Genomic DNA, 16,695 nt, shown 5'->3' with positions numbered 1-16,695 from the left:
TAGCTATTATTGATCACCAGCATCACAGACCCTAGACACAAACTGTCCAGCATGAGTTTATTGTCTGGTTGTGTTTTGCACATTTCTTTTTTTTCAAATCAACATTTCAACTCGTCATATTCGCTCCCTAAACACAAATTTTAGAAAATGGATTAAAATGTAAATAATAAATTAAATAAATACAAAGGAAAATGCAGAGAATCAGCTAAATAATAAAAATGCAAAAAATGTTTGTATCTGCAAAAATTCATAAGCTGATCATTCACAGCTTTAGAAGCCAGTGCATATAATCTTAAATTCTTGTAAAACTGTAAAAAACCGATATAAATCTATCTTACCTTTATTCATTCAACACCTCCAAAGAAACTTCCAGTGAACATTGTGTAGTGTTATCAGCCTACACCTTATTCACCCCAGGTGACTTACAGTGCTTGATACACTACTTACATTCATGCATACACCGGTGAAGCACTGTTTCTCTGTCACTCACACACTATGGCTGTCTCCAGTCCACTTGCACAACATGTCTTTGGACTGTGGGAGGAAACTGGAGCACCCGGAGAAAATCCACATAGACACAGGACAACATGTAAATTCCGCATGGGCTGAGCAGGGATCGAACCCACGTCCTCTCGCACCATCAAGGCACTGTGCCACTCTGCCATGCGCATATTAAAAGCCCCTATGATATATTTTTTTGCAGGTATTGCTGTGAGAAAATATTTGCAGGAGAACAGAGTTTTTGTAACAAATTAGAAAATCAGAGCATTTTTAAGCGTTTTTCTTCGCTGTGCTACATGTGTGGGTGGAACCTTAGTTTCCTTGGACTTAGTTCATGAAGCTTTGTCAGTCAGTAGCAATTTTTTGGAGCAACTTTGGAGCAAGAGTGCCCCCTTGTGAGAGAGTTAGAGCCCCTGCACTGGAGGCGAATGATGTCAGTGTTCGTCTGTCACTCTCCAGTGGTCAATTTTTTATGTTTGTGTAGCAAAAGAAGCGGGCTGTGGGTGGGCGAAGGGTTTGAATCCATTCACAGAGCCTGAAACAGCTCAGAACATTGGTGTGAGAGTGCGGATGTGTTAACTGAGTTCACATAGGTGTCACAGGCACCTGAATCTAACGCTGTCCTCTCCCCCACACAGTCACGGGCACAGAGCTGACAGGTAATCCGTCTGACCTCATTTGCCCTCATCTGCCCTCTGCTCACCTCATCTCCTCTCCCATCGTTCTCTTCTTCCTGCTTCCATTTCTGCATGGCTTGCTTCCTAGAAGGAGTGTTCTCCAGATTGTCCACATATAACTCATCAGTCCTTCAGCCACTGTGCTCCTCTAATACCATCACATGTGGTAGAGTGTGACATGTTCATTAGCTGGAAATCAGAAGATGAAGTTCCCTCTGGTTTCTTGCTGCTTGTTTATTAGTTGCTCTCTGTAGGCCCTGCTTTCAGTGTATGTTGTGCACTGGGTGGTCTTTTCGCAGTGTTTTAAGAGTCCAATGCAATGTTCCCAGCCATACTAACTGGTTTTAAAGAAGTTCTTTATATCATTGCGAAATCTGTCATGACTGTGGACCGTTTGCCAGGAAGCAATAGGGTCATGATTGATTAAGTGAAGCAGTGCTGCTTTTTGCTGCAACTCTGGCTACCATAATCAATTTCAAACCTAAAGATGATTAATTTTCACTGGCCTGCCATGTCATTTGTGAAGTAATTGCTGTGTATATGGCATCTTGTTGACTTCATTCCTGAGTGCTTCTTTGAGTGTGTTGCGGGACTCAGACCCACTGACACTGTCTCCCTGTTTTTCCTCAGTAGAACTGATGGCCGGCGCTGGTCCCTGGCCTCCCTGCCTTCCTCGGGCTACGGCACCAACACACCCAGTTCCACAGTGTCGGTGAGAGAGTAACCCATGTTGCAGCCTTGTCTTTGAACTCCCCTAGATTGCCATGGAAGCAATGACAGCTAGTTTCCAAGTAGGGTTTGAATCGTGGTGGCGAGACCCTTCTGTTTTAGTATAGGTGATGGATGAAGACATATATCACTTCCAACAGTTCATTATTGCAGTCACACTTCATCCATAAGAAAGCCAACTACACTTGCAAAAAAGTTTGCAAATCCTTTCATCTAGATTTCAACATGAAATTCTTTATAATGTGATCTGATGTTCTTCAAAGTCATAATAATGAATGAAGAGTGTTATTTAACAAACAACACACGCAACGTTTACACTGCCATATGTTTTTGAACAAATGGTTAAAACAATCAACGTCATTGATGGAAACAGTAAATGAACCCTTATGACATTCTGCTGTTCAGTTTCCCGATACAACTTAGAATTCACTGGTCCCTCAATAATTGCAAGCCATCCAGGCCCCTGAAGCCAGTCTTATGAGCTTCAACGGCTCTTCTTCTGAGGTCCTCTGAAATTTCTTTTCATTGGGCCACATTGCACTTCAACAGAATTCTGTTGTGAAGATCAAGTAACCAAAATGGTGTAGGTATTTTTTATATAGCAGGAGGTCTCACACCTACACCTGAATTGAGTAGAATACCTGACTCGAGTTACGTTGTTTTCAAGATGGCATTATTCCAGAGGTTCACATACTTTTTCTGTGAGTAAGCTTGAACCTTTAAGCAATTCTTTTGATGAAGATATGGAAGTGTATGAAGATCAGATTGTATTTTAGGAGTCATATGTACAGAAATTCACACACACACACACACACACACAATGTCTGAAACTGCTTGTCCTGAATGGGGTCGCGGCAAACCAAAGCCTAACCCGACAATGCAAGGCGCAAGGCTGGAAGGGGAGGGGACACACCCAGGACGGGACGCCAGTCCATTGCAAGGCACCCCAAGCAGGACTCGAACCCCAGACCCACCGGAGAGCAGGACATGGCCAAACCTGCTGCACCACCGCACCAAAGATTTGATCACAAACATCTGAAATAGTATATTCAATTCAAACTTTTAAAAAGAACCTCTAAACCTTGGGTAGCTGGTAGTGTAGTGGTTACAGCTGCTACTGCCTTTAGACCAAAAGGTTGCAGGTTTGAATTCCACCGCCAATTGTCATACCGTTAAGCAAGGTGCTTACTGTCAGTTGTTCCAGTAGAATTGCTGAATTGTATAAATGAGTAGGTAACTAAACACTGTAAGTCCCTTTGGAGAAAAGAATCAGATAAATGTAACAAGGGAATTGTTAAAATAATTTTAACAACTTTTATAACATGAATACCATTATACTAACATAAATAATGGCTTAATCTTGTGATGAAATGAAGGACATCTAGAATCAAACTTTCATTAAAAATGCTGCACAATGCCTTTAACAGCTCAAGTTCTGAGAATTCACTAGAGAAAGAGTGTTTCAGACATACAGTAGCTTTGCAAGGTGGGGAGAGACTATAATGGTAATTCAACCTCTCCTATAATGGGGCAATTTAACCCCTTCTTGTGTGGAACTGGTGTGTCTATAAGTATGGTCCCGTAATCAGAGTCTAACTCCTGCCTCATCCTCTGGCCTTTAAGCAACACCTTCTGACCCTGCCTTCTCGGCCCCTTGCAGTCGTCATGTTCATCCCAAGAGAAGCTGCACCAGCTCCCCTTCCAGCCCACGGCTGACGAGCTGCACTTCCTTACCAAGCACTTCAGCTCGGAGAGCGTGACTGACGAGGAGTGCCGCCATTCGCCTGCCATGCGCCCCCGCTCACGCAGCTTAAGGTCTGTACCTCTTGACCACCGCTCGTCTTTCTCAGACCTAACCTTCACGCCTCAGTGGCCTTTCAGTCTCTACCCACACTACCCACACCCCCTTCTGCAGACAGCCCACTGTGATTGCTCAACCTTTGGCTCTGATGGGGATTGAAAGGTCAAAACCAGTGCTGTGCTTCTTTCAAGCAGCGCTCAAGAATTCTGAAGGGCTGGCTCTTCGCTTACTTTTAGCCATGTCTTTTCAGCTGACAGCATTGACACTTTTCAGTGATAATGCGCTCCCTTCGTTATCAATGCTTACGTCTCTGCAATTGCCTGACAGACCCCGTTTTGGATGAACCAAGTGCAAAGCTGTGTTCCTATATCTGCCTTAGAATAATCGCCTCTTTGTACCAAGGCTGCAGGCACTGTCTGGAATACAGCAATTAAGGTTTCCTCCAAATATCATCAAAGCTTTTTTTATCTCTTTCTCCTCTGTCTGCTTTAACAGTGGGCCCGTAAGTTGTACCAGGATCGAGGCTGATCTTTGCGGAGCGTTTCAGATTGAGATAACAAGTTGGAAGAGCCCCTAAATCCTTCTCTGTTCCCTGAATGGTGACAGCAGACATTCGGTGTTTAATACAAGGTTTTCAATCTATGAATGTTATATGAGCTGCTTGTGGTCTTCTCCCATTCCTGTAGATACTGTGGATTTATGAACTGGGCTTGGAGTAAAAACCTTTCACCGTTGTGAAACGTAGAGACTGGTAGAAGAAGAAACCAGAGTGTATTTTTCCAGTCATGTTGATTTCATAGCCATTCTGTCATGACCCAGTGAGGATGACAGTTATCTGGCCTCTTGTGAAATCAGTAAATTCCCATGGTCTTTGACGTGGAGCCTGGTGCTGCACCTGCAGTGAGTGTGAGTTTAATTCGGGTTTATCTGACACACAATGGACATTTCACCAAGAATAGGGATGCCTTCAGGGTGCTATGTTTAGAGGATCGTATTCAGAACGCAGGCTTTCTGTGCTCCTCCATATGAAGGCACAGTCACTCTAAGAACTAAACTTTGCTGAGGGATAGTTTCTGCAGTCTCACTAGTCCTTCTGCAGAGCCACTGTGTGCCTTGAGTCTCATTCATTTCTCACAATTCTTAGACGTGTCTGGAGGTTTAGATCCAAGATTTCATTAGGTGATGCTGGGAGAGAAGAGAATCGGAATATCGAGGGTTTAGCCCGTTAGCTTGTCTCTCCATTGCATTTCTCCTCTTTTTTCAACCTTTTTTTTTTTTTTTTAAACCTTTCTGGGCCAACAGTGTTGAAGCGCTCTGTGGCGAATCAGTTACCCATGTAATTACAGGGCTGATGGTTCCAGGCACGACCACATCGAGGAATGTTTTCTCTGCCTCACCACACACCAGCCATCGTCACGGTCAATTAGGCCTTTCATTTTCCCAGCTGCCTGACCTGATGGTACTGCAGCCGTTATGGTGCATAAAGGAGCGTGCCTTTATTTACAAAACAGGTATTGAAAGCAGCTCACTGAAATTCTCCTGATTTACTCAGTGCTTGTCATTTTAAATGGTCCAATATCAATAAGTTTATCAAAAATAAAAAGCGATTGCTTTCTTATTTGTGGATCCTGTAAAGGTTTCCTGAATTTTTACACACATTTCATAGAGCAATATTTCTATAGAGACAGTACATAGAAATTAATGAGTTTTCACATGAAATTAAGTAAGTGTATTGTGCCGTACACCTGTGCCCTAGTCTGAAGGTGTAAACCACCGGTAAGTATGTTCTGGTGCAGGATGAGTGACCCATGGTAAGTAGCGTATCTAGCAGTGTAAGTCACCTTGGTGAATACGGTGTGTGGGCTGATAACACTACATAGAGTTCATTGGAAGACAGCATTGTTCACTTTGGAGAAAAGTGTCTGCTAAATAAATTAATGTAAATTCAGAGCAGATATAAGTTCAAGGTGACCTGTATTCCAGCTAAGAGACTGATGGTATTGGCAAGCTGTTTTAATGATTTATTTCCTTGTGTCTACCAACTGAATGTTGTTTTGTTTCCTTCAAGATATGAGTGAATGAGCACTTTCTTTATTTTTTTCAGAGAAGTTCCTACACTCATCTCCTTCACTATTCCAATGAAGTGAATCACTTTAAAGCTTTTCAACTTGTCCATCACTCTCCCAATTTGGCAATTTATGCTACTGCTTCCGGCAGCGAATCAGTCAATGTCATGGCTGACCTTTGCTGAACGTGGCATCTCTTTTATTAAAATTTTGAATAGAGCTGTTTCTGAAAATGCCAATTGATCAAAGACTCGAGGGCCATCGAGCATGTGGCTTTTTTTTTCCTGTTGTCTATTTCTTGTCAAACTAGAGAGGGCTTGCAGCCTGTTGGAGTAACTGTGGGGCAGTGAGAATTTAGGGGAGAAGAAAACCGTGTGTGGATTTGACAAGAAAATACCTATTGTGAATTGGGGAAGCTGACACACTGCTGTGCCGTCTGTCCAGTCTCAAACGATTGTGCGAGTAATTGGTTTCTCAAGCTGTTTGAAATGACCTAATGCATTACTTCATGTGGCAGTCACATGCACTTTCTTCTTTGTTCTCTGGAGTCAGAGAATCCCTGTTGCTTTAAGATGTTGGTGCCATACTGATTTTCTCCTCATAATTCCCCTCAGTGCCACCAGAAACATACAGAGTGTATTGCCGGAAACAGCAGTGCACCCAGCTCACATCTTCCACCCCCTTCTACTATCTGTGCAAGTCGACCAGTTCAGTTATTTTCCCACTTCAGTCCTTCATTCTTGCAACGTGTTGCCTGAGGTGCTGTGGGAACCCAACTCAGCGATTAAAGCCTCTTATTTATGATGGAAGCTGAGTTGAATTTAGCTGACTTTGAGAGTAAACCTTTCCCCTTTTCCCTTCGGTGTATTAAGTGAAGCATGACAAATGACAAGGTGTTTGGAATCGCTCCACAAAGACTCATCACACTTGTAGTGGGAACTTCTCTAAGTTTTTAAAGGCAGTAGCAGTGAGTGTATGACTTCAGCAAGATTTATGGTCCTTTGTAATCCTCACTAGTGTGGTTGTGACCAAGCCCGTTACACAAAAGCATTTGGCCAATGACCATACAGTATTTGTTCAGCCACAGAAGCCCAGTGGACATGGGGCATTCTGCTTGCTACCACTGACCCCACACTTCAATGGGTTATGTTGCAGCCCTGGCCGATCACCAGTCTCATTCGACCATGAGATCGTCATGATGAATCATGTATACAAGGAGCGGTTCCCAAAGGTGAGTACAGTGTCACAACTGAGAAATTATAAAAGCAATTTTACTGTAATAGTTAATGATAAACCAAAAACACCCTTAACAGTTGCAGTATAACATGGGTAATGAAAAAGAAAGTTATAAGAATCTTTAGAAGATCACAAAGGCAACATTAGAAGATACCCTAGTCTGGGTGCATCTAGGTGCTTTTTCTGTGATACCAAAGCTAACTCTCCTTGCTTCAACTGTCATCACCCTCCCAGCTCCTTCATATACTTCTCACTATGTGCAGGCAACAGCCCAAATGGAGGAACGCCTTGCAGACTTCCTGGCTTCCTTTGCACCAGACAAGGTGATGCCTCTGGCTGATGGGGTCCTCAGCTTTGTGCATCACCAGTTGATTGAGCTGTCCCGTGATTGCTTGGACAAGTCCCGCGAAGGCCTCATCACCTCCCGCTACTTCTACGAGCTGCAGGAGAACCTAGAGAAGCTGCTGCAAGATGTGAGTGTACAGGGATATGCTGAAGGGTCAAATGGGCTCGCTTGGGGTCACATACAGATTCATTATTGCTCATTATTATTATATGATTATATACACACACACACACATTTTCAGAACCGCTTGTCCCATACGGGGTCACAGGGGAGCCGGAGCCTACCCGGCAACACAGGGCGTAAGGCCGGAGGGGGAGGGGACACACCCAGGACGGGACGCCAGTCCATCACAAGGCACCCCAAGCGGGACTCGAACCCCAGACCCACCAGAGAGCAGGACTGTGGTCCAACCCACTGCGCCACCGCTATGATTATATAATTATTACTAATTATTCATTATTATTTTAAGATATTATCCTGTTTCTTTAGATTAAAAAAGCCAAATTTCATCTGAATTTAAAGAGTGATTGGTAGAGTTTGGCACTCCATGAGCTACAGGTCAATGCTGGAAAGAGTGACAAAGCTACATGTTGTTACTTGTTGATGACCTTCAATACAATTTTATTCAAGGGTTCCACCAAAAATTAGGAAAAATTACATTAATTAAATTGTTTGTGAATCAGTAAAAATACAAACATTGCTTTAATATGTCTGCCTTCGCATTCTGGAGCGGGTCTGTTGTCTTCTTTGCTGGTTATTTCAGTATCACTTGTTGGATCTGTCTTTATTATTTTCTATTTATCTCTGCTGCTACGGTCATGGGGAGCTGGGGAGTGATGCCACGACTTCCAATCTTGCACACCGCCTGATGACCAGCCCTGTTAATCACTTGTGCCTTTGGCTCAGTTACAGTCTCAGTGATTCACAGGCCTTAGCACTGGTCTCCATCATCCTTGTGTCTATTCTGTTGTCAATGGACCCAGAGATTCTCTGTTTTCTGTACATTTCCCAGGACTTGCTTTATTTGACAAATGAGATTGTCAGCCAACCAGGAGGTAGGGACTCCCAGAGGAGAGAGGGGTGGGTGCTTTGGGAGTATTGTGCAGGTTGCCCTTACAAGGGGGTGGGCTTAGGTGGGGATTGTGCATTTAAACAGCCCAGCATCTATGCACACTTCGAATCAGTCAAATCGCTGCTTTGCTATACACGAGTCTCTGGGAACAGCTGATTGGAGGACTCATCGTTGGGGGTTGCGTGCACTAGACATCTCATAGAGACTTTGAGTGCGGTGTTTTCGAACATCTGTCCCGGGTTAACAGATTACTTTGGAGGATGCCTTGGATATCATGGCAGAGAAGGCTGGAGAAAGACGAGATGTTGCACCATTTTCTGCAGGACTGCAAGCGGAATTCACTCTTACATGATTCTTCATCAGTTGAGTTCTTTTCCTTGCTGCTTTCTTGGTAGCTATACTATGTACGCATTGGGCCTTTGTAGTGTCATTAAGGGACAAGACTATTTCTAAAGCTCTTGTTTCAGATTAATGTTCTCCAGTGGTTTTTTGTGATAATGTGTTAGTACCGTAATATTGATACCAAGTAGCCGAAGTAGGACATTTAGTACTGTGTACTACAGCATCTCCTTATATATCTGTCTTGCCAGAGCATGCTCTCGATTAAAGTATTCTGATCCTGCGACGTGTGCGGCAGTGTATAGCGTGTTTTTGAGTACAATGTCAGTAGTCAGTAGCTAATAGCATAGTGGTTAGAGCTGCTACTGCTGCCTTTGTATGTAAAAGTCTCCAGTTTAAATCCCACCTGCTGGTGTATTACTCCTGAGCAAGGTAAAAACTGTCAAAGAAAATACAATTTATGTAATAAAAACAGCATGAATTGACACTGAACACACAGCTGGTAGTGTAGTGATTAGTGCTACTGCCTTTGGCTCCAAAGGTCATGGGTTCAATCCCTCACTTTGGTTGTAGTACCCTTGAGCAAGATACTTACCCTAAAATCTTCCAGTGAAATTACCCAGCTGTATAAATGGGTAAATAATTGTAACTCATTTTGGAGAAAAGCATCACATTATTGTAAACATTGTCTTAGTAGTGTTCAGTCCTGCCAAGGGGTGGTCTGAGAAGGATGGTGTACAGCTGCCTCTGTCAAGAGTGGGACCTGAAATTCTCACTCTTTGCATTTATGGCTTCAATACAAGCAGTCTCTGAGACCATTGACAATCATTGGGTGGGAGGGCAGATGGGGGGGTCTAGATCAAGTTTCTGATACCTGGTTGCAAAAAATGCCAGCTAAGCACATTGCTTTTCTTGCAGGAAAATGTCTGTCTTTGTGCCTAATTAGGCCTCCCGCTCAAGGGAGAAGGTCTCATGCTTGGTCATTACTCACACGTTGCCACCCAGCAGACCACGTTTCCCTCCGTTAGGTCAGCGACAGGCTTCATTACTACCATAAATTATTCATGGGCTGATTTCAGCCTCGGTTGTAATGCTGTCAATCAAAGAGACTTCCATTAACATCCCTACCTCCTGTCCACATTATTTATGATTTCAGTGGTATTTTACGTAGCTTTGATAATTCAATTTTTGCTTATTGTGTACTTTTAACAGTTTGGGGGGGTTGGTGAGGATATACGGTGCTTCCTCATGTTAATATTTGAGTAACACATTTTTAAAGGTGGAAACATTTTTCTAGTCTATTTAATTTTCATTTTAAAAAAGCTGCTTCAGACCCATTCTATGTTTCATTTCATTTTCTTTACATATTCTTCTTAAAAAAAATTCTGTCTTTTGCACAGCAAAACTTGCATTCATACATTCTGTCATTAGTTGGAAGAAAAATACACTCAAACAGAGCAGGAATATATTGTAAGAATGTTTATTTCAACTCATATCCATGGTGTTCCTGACTTGCTAATCAATAACATGATTATGAATGTTGTACACATTTATGGAATTTAAAAAATCTGCATCAAATACGAGATTTGTGAAGACGGTATTTTTTATTTTTCATTCATTTTAAAAAACTTTAATCTGTTTTTTTGTGATGATGTATTTTGCACCTATTGAGTAGTTTAACCAGTTGTGCTGTTCTTTTTTTGCGGAGCGTGTATGATATACTGTATGTACATGCTGGTGATAGAAGTAACGTAGAGTTGCTTTAAGTGGTGACGTGTTTGACGGTGTTTAAAATTCTCTCAGCTACCATCTAACCTGTGCTTATTGAAATCCATTGCACTCACATATCTGCGAGTCCTTGCTAACTTGACGGCTGTGATTCTAGTTTTCCAGTCGCTGTTCTGATCATTGTTTCTCTCTTATTGAACAGGCACATGAGCGGTCAGAGAGCGCAGAGGTGACCTTCGTCACACAGTTGGTGAGGAAGCTGATGATTGTCATTGCCCGGCCTGCGCGCCTGCTGGAGTGCTTGGTAAGAAGGGTGCTAGATCTGGATGGGTGGGCAAAGTGAGGAGGTGAAGGGGTGAGGTAAAGTCAAATTCACACATGCGCGCACACACACACAATCTGAAACCGCTCGTCCCAAGCGGGGTCACGATGAACCGGACCCTAACCCGGCAACACAGGGCGCAGAGCTGGAGAGGACACACCCAGGACAGGACACCAGTTTGTCGCAAGGCACCCCAAGCAGGACTCGAACCCTAGACCCATCTGTTACCCCATTTTTTTTAAATTTTATGTTTAATTACTTTTTTATTTCTTATGGTCACTTATCCAGTTTATTTTCTTTCGTGTTATAGATGGTGCGTTTTTTGTTGTTCTGTTCTCCATTTTTTATTTCACACCCAATGTAAAGGTTACCTCAGGCATCTATTTTGATTAAGAATTGCCCTGCCATGCAATGGATGCCAGTGTCCAACTAACCCTCATTCCCACTGGTAGTTGTTGAACCATTGTTGAGTTATTATCACATGACTTTCTCTATTTGTCTTTTATTTTTTTGTCCGCCCTACCAATGTTTGTGCAGGGTGAGGAAGGATGATGGCCAAAATGCGTTCGTGTTGTGCTGTCACTTTTGTGTTCAAATTGAGCTGGCCTTTAACACTTTATTTAGTTTTTTCTGGAAGCTTCAGTACCACTTGTAACAGTTTCTCCTGCATTTTTGCTGAGAATGTATTTAACTTTTCATTAGGGCTAGACTGAAGACATTCACATGACTATGCTTTTTGTATACTTTATTTTTTGTACTTTTCCAGGAATTTTTTATTAAAATGGCATTAATCATATCCAGGTTTCAAATACATTGTTTCAGTTAATACTTCAGTTTGATTGTTTTCCTACCAAGCTACCAAGAACTTTCCATTACCAACATTTTCCATTCAGTCAAAGTCATATTGGCAAGCATTTCTCCTTACAAATATACTTTATTAAACAGTTATTTTTGTAGTACAGCATAACTGGTAAATGCTTTGAGGTCCAGAAATAATCTCTACAGTGACTATAATGCCAGCAGTTGTGAGCTTCATGTGTAGGTTTTACTGGTTCTCCTGATACTCTTATATCCATGGCAGAGTGCAACGGCTCTGTCCATCACAAGACCTTGTGCTTTTTTCTCCTCCAAAGTGCCTCGTTACTTCTTAATTTCAGTCTGGAATTTTGACGTATGTCATAAGTCTCAAATTATGACAGCGCACGAGGCGAAAAATGGGAGCTCAGCTGCCTGCCACCTGGGTGCTTAGTGAGAGAATGAGTCTGCACGTCTTATTTGGAAGCCAACAAAGTAAAAGCAATATCTATAGACTCAGCAAATCCCAGTTTATTGTCCATCTAGGTTTGCTTTCATTTAAGGGACAACAGGTAGCGTAGTGTTTAGAGCAACTAACTTGCTTTTGAAGGGCCGAGGTTTCAATCTCACCTTCTGCTATAGTACCTTTATCAAGGTGCTTACCCTGAATTGATACAGTAAAAATTACCCAGCTGTATGAAAGGGTAAATCAGTAAGTAGCTTAGCTTAACATTGTAAGCTGCTTTGAGAAAAAAAGCATCAGCTGGATGAATAAACGTAAATGCAAATTTAATGGTATGAGACATTGTCATTATTGTCACTCTGTTGTCACACTATTATTTGAGGGAGTTTTCAGTTGTAGTTCGCTTAATGGTTTGGTCCATGAGAAGCTTTAATTTTCTGTGTGTGTCTATTCAGGTTACTATGTGCATGCCATGCACTAAGTTATTCTCCCTCCCTGTTTTGCAGGAGTTTGACCCTGAGGAGTTCTACCACCTGCTTGAAGCAGCTGAAGGCCATGCCAAAGCAGGCCAGGGCATCAAGTCGGACATCCCTCGCTACATCATCAGCCAGCTGGGTCTCACCAGGGATCCCCTGGAGGGTGTGTGCTCAGCACAGCCCTGCCAAATCCTGCAGAATCAACCTTAGTCTCTGCAACAAGAAAACTAATGTATTCTGTCGGAAGACATATACAGTATAAAAATATATAAGAATACACCTAAAATTCACAGTTAATATTAATCGGAGACCAAATTTTTTTGCATTTGTTCAGATGTTTGATTTAAATACTTCGTAACTATACACATTTTCTAAACGACTGGGTTTGGTATGAGTTAATAGCACGATACAGTACAGTTCAATAGCATCTTTACATTTACATTTATTCATTTAGCAGACGCTTTTGTCCAAAGCGACGTACATCTCAGCAAAAATACAATTTATGTATAATCCACATTGTTGGTTACGGAGTTGCGCTAATGTTAATATCAAAGGGTTTCACAGAAACCTTAAGGCAGAGTCCTTGTCATGTCCCTGTGTTCTTAATTGGTGCTAAAATGTTAAATTTTCACTAAAGCCCTGAAACAGCTTTGAATTTTTCAAGCTTGTCTGACTGTCTGACACCTTGCAGAAATGGCCCAACTGAGCAGCTACGACAGTGGCCATCCTGACACCCCTGAGACGGATGACTCAGCGGAGGTTAGTATCCTAGTGGAAGGAACCATAGCATTGCATGACTGCTGTTTGTCTCCACACATGCAGGTTTGCCACTGTCCCTCCTCTGTCATGGTGTATTTCAGAGTCGTGGTGCCTCTGTGCAACAAACAAAGTCCAAGACTCCACGGGAAGAAGATTTTGAGAACATAAAACTCATCAGCAATGGGGCCTATGGGTCAGTCAGTCCTGGATACAAAAAAATCTCAGCACAGACTTACTATAAGTTCACTTTGCAGTCACTCAAGTGAACGTGACACAAACTTCTACAAAAACGTAGTTATTTAGAATCCAAAGGAGCATGGAGTTCGAAAAATGCAGCGTCTGTGTGGATGCTTTGACGGCCATTTCAGGAGTGAATGGTAACGCTTAATGTGGTAAGATGTTTCCCATCCCCAGCAGGATTTCTGACTACTGTGTTGTGATTTTGCACTCTGCAGGGCAGTGTACCTGGTACGCCACAAGGAAACACGGCAGCGCTTTGCAATGAAAAAGATCAACAAGCAAAACCTGATCCTCAGGAACCAGATCCAGCAGGCCTTTGTAGAACGTGACATCCTCACATTTGCTGAGAACCCTTTCGTGGTCAGCATGTTCTGCTCCTTCGAGACACGCCGGCATCTCTGCATGGTCATGGAATATGTGGAAGGTATAAGTCACTGGATGTCATCATAAGATAGCACTGTACCTCATGATGAAGCAAAAAACATAAGCGCATTGTGCTGCATCTCACTGTTTGTACCTGGATTGCAGAAACATAAAGGAAGCTATTCCGTTTATGAAATGAATAAGCCCATTCCTTTCATAGTAATGTGCAACTGGAAGGATTTGGCATTACTTGCAAATTAATGAGGCTTCATAAGAGAAAATGAGTTATATACTGTATGGAATGAAGGTTGGTGAATCTTTATCAGAGCCACTGCCTTTCCCTCCCCAGGTGGTGACTGTGCCACTCTGTTGAAAAATATTGGGGCACTGCCCGTGGACATGGCCAGGATGTATTTTGCTGAGACAGTCCTGGCTCTAGAATATCTCCACAACTATGGCATTGTCCACAGGGACCTTAAGCCTGACAAGTAAGACTTGATTTCCTTGCACAACTAAATACAGCCGAAGGAAGTGCAGCCATTCTTTGGTCTTTTAAGTGTTGTGTCCCCTAAAATGTGCTCTTAGCAATTGTATTATTTTGTTGTTTTAACTGATGTTACGAAGTCTTAGTCTGGTTGTTGGTGAGAAACAAAATTCTTTTTACAAATCTCAGGACAGTGGTTTTAAATAGAACTTTTGTGTTCTTTTTTGTGTGCAGCTTACTCATCACATCCATGGGACACATCAAACTTACTGATTTTGGTCTGTCTAAGATTGGCCTGATGAGTCTGACCACCAATCTCTATGAAGGTCACATTGAGAAGGACACACGCGAGTTCCTGGACAAACAGGTAGATCAATAGATGATCTTTAGCCATGTAAGGGGGCACAACATTGAAGGGATAGTGTTTACTGTCTGATGTCCATATGATGTGGCATTCACAGGTGTGTGGCACTCCAGAATACATTGCCCCAGAAGTGATTCTGCGGCAGGGGTATGGCAAGCCAGTGGACTGGTGGGCCATGGGGGTCATTCTGTATGAGTTCCTGGTGGGTTGTGCCCCATTTTTTGGAGACACACCAGAGGAACTCTTTGGGCAAGTTATTAGTGGTCAGTACCATTTTTACAGATCTTGTGTTAACCACAATATCTGCTACACCTTTATGTACTTTGTATGACTGGAACTTAATGCTTCTCTTTTTGTGTTGCATAGATAAGATCACCTGGCCAGAGGAAGAAGAGGCCTTGCCCACTGATGCCCAAGACCTCATCTCTAAGCTGCTTCGCCAGAATCCCTTGGAACGGCTTGGAACAGGTGCTTCCTTGTGTCTTTCAGTTTAGCTCTGCTGTATAGTTTTTTGTTTCAGTACAGACTGTCTCTATTGCCACGGCATGTGTGTTTATGCAGGCAGTGCCTTAGAGGTGAAGCAACACCGCTTCTTCACAGAGCTGGACTGGAATGGCCTTCTGAGGCAGAAAGCAGAGTTCATCCCTCAGCTAGAATCAGAAGATGACACCAGCTACTTTGACAGTAAGGCATTTTTATTTACTGCTGGTCATCACTCTATTCTATGCAATACGGTCCAATAACTGAGGCCCCGTCCTGCTTGCGTTTTAACACAATGCTTTATGGTTTTAGGTAGCCAGTCTAGCCATATGGAGGGCCTGAGTAATTCTGTGTTTCTTGCCTCCCATCCAGCTCGTTCCGATAGGTACCAGCATGTGGACTCGGAGGAAGACACCAATGATGACGAGCACGTGGAGATGCGGCAGTTCTCTTCCTGCTCCCCACGATTTAGCAAGGTTAGACCCAGTTAATGGTCTTGGATCAGTGCTGGTTATTACCTTAATTCACATCCTTCTGTCCATGGATCATTGTTAATGAGTATTGCAGATTCATATCAGATGACAAAGAGTGTCAACAGTGTCACCTTCTCCCTCCAGGTGTATAGCAGCATGGAGCGCCTGTCCCTTCATGAGGAGAAACGAGCCACCCCCTCTACCAAGCGCAGCCTGAGTGAGGAGGGGGGTGACCGTGTCAATAGCCTAGGCAGCCTCAAGTCACGTGACCGCAGCTGGATGGTGGGCTCCCCAGAGATGTGAGTTCCTCCTTCATTATCAACACTGAATGACAAATTAATGCAGTTCTTACTTTATTACTACCTACACATTCTCCATGTAAGAAATTAATACACTGAAGGCATTTTGCACTATGACACAAAAAGATGCTATCAGTTGTACATGTATTTACATATGTTACTGTGTGCATGCGTGTACGTGTGTGTTTGTGCTCCGCAGCCTTCGGAAGCGCCTCTCTGTCTCAGAGTCCTCCCACACAGAGAGCGACTCTAGCCCCCCGCTAACAGTACGTCGTCGCTGCTGCTCGGCCATCATCGAGATGCCCCGTTTTGCCATCTCTGGGGAGAGTGAAGGGAGCAGCAGCCAGGGCAGCCCCATTCTCCAGTTCCAAAACCAGGCCAAGATTGCACAGGGAGATGACATGTCATCACTTGTTCCAGAGCAACATGTAGAGAGGCAGCTGAAGCCTGATGAGTTCCCCATGACCCTAAGCTCCACCAGCAACCAGCTGAGCAGATCCACGCTCACTCGTGAGTTTTGTGCTCATATAACGGACCTATATCCACTGCCTTGCGTAATCACTGTCAAGCTATCACCTATGTGTCGGACCTGGTCTTTTCTGTGGTCTTGCATTCATGTTTGAAATCTGCGCCTTAGCCATCTTTGGCCCCATATAACTTCAGAATCAGAAATTTTTGGTTT

The 16,695-nt window shown here is 43.1% G+C and overlaps 1 protein-coding gene across 5 annotated transcripts in view; it reads left to right on the top strand.

The window, feature by feature from the left end:
• Positions 1-16,695, top strand: part of LOC108935166 (microtubule-associated serine/threonine-protein kinase 2-like) — a 105,920-nt gene that overhangs the window by 81,316 nt on the left and 7,909 nt on the right. For 3 of the 5 annotated variants that reach the window (XM_018753537.2, XM_018753535.2, XM_018753540.2), the window contains 18 exons: positions 1,140-1,160; positions 1,809-1,890; positions 3,568-3,722; positions 6,930-7,005; positions 7,274-7,483; positions 10,698-10,799; positions 12,582-12,714; positions 13,243-13,310; positions 13,412-13,503; positions 13,766-13,974; positions 14,263-14,401; positions 14,632-14,764; positions 14,859-15,024; positions 15,128-15,229; positions 15,323-15,445; positions 15,614-15,717; positions 15,859-16,013; positions 16,213-16,523. In XM_018753537.2, coding sequence (XP_018609053.1) covers positions 1,140-1,160; positions 1,809-1,890; positions 3,568-3,722; positions 6,930-7,005; positions 7,274-7,483; positions 10,698-10,799; positions 12,582-12,714; positions 13,243-13,310; positions 13,412-13,503; positions 13,766-13,974; positions 14,263-14,401; positions 14,632-14,764; positions 14,859-15,024; positions 15,128-15,229; positions 15,323-15,445; positions 15,614-15,717; positions 15,859-16,013; positions 16,213-16,523 — 2,381 coding nt within the window. The remainder of the gene's footprint in view (positions 1-1,139; positions 1,161-1,808; positions 1,891-3,567; positions 3,723-6,929; positions 7,006-7,273; positions 7,484-10,697; positions 10,800-12,581; positions 12,715-13,242; positions 13,311-13,411; positions 13,504-13,765; positions 13,975-14,262; positions 14,402-14,631; positions 14,765-14,858; positions 15,025-15,127; positions 15,230-15,322; positions 15,446-15,613; positions 15,718-15,858; positions 16,014-16,212; positions 16,524-16,695) is intronic. The other 2 variants (XM_018753539.2, XM_018753536.2) reach the window with 1 other exon arrangement.

This window comes from Scleropages formosus, chromosome 3 (genome assembly GCF_900964775.1).
Source record: "Scleropages formosus chromosome 3, fSclFor1.1, whole genome shotgun sequence".
NCBI lineage: Eukaryota > Metazoa > Chordata > Actinopteri > Osteoglossiformes > Osteoglossidae > Scleropages > Scleropages formosus.
The sequence above is the reverse complement of the archived record's forward strand: the minus strand, read 5'-3'. Positions and strand labels throughout refer to the sequence as shown.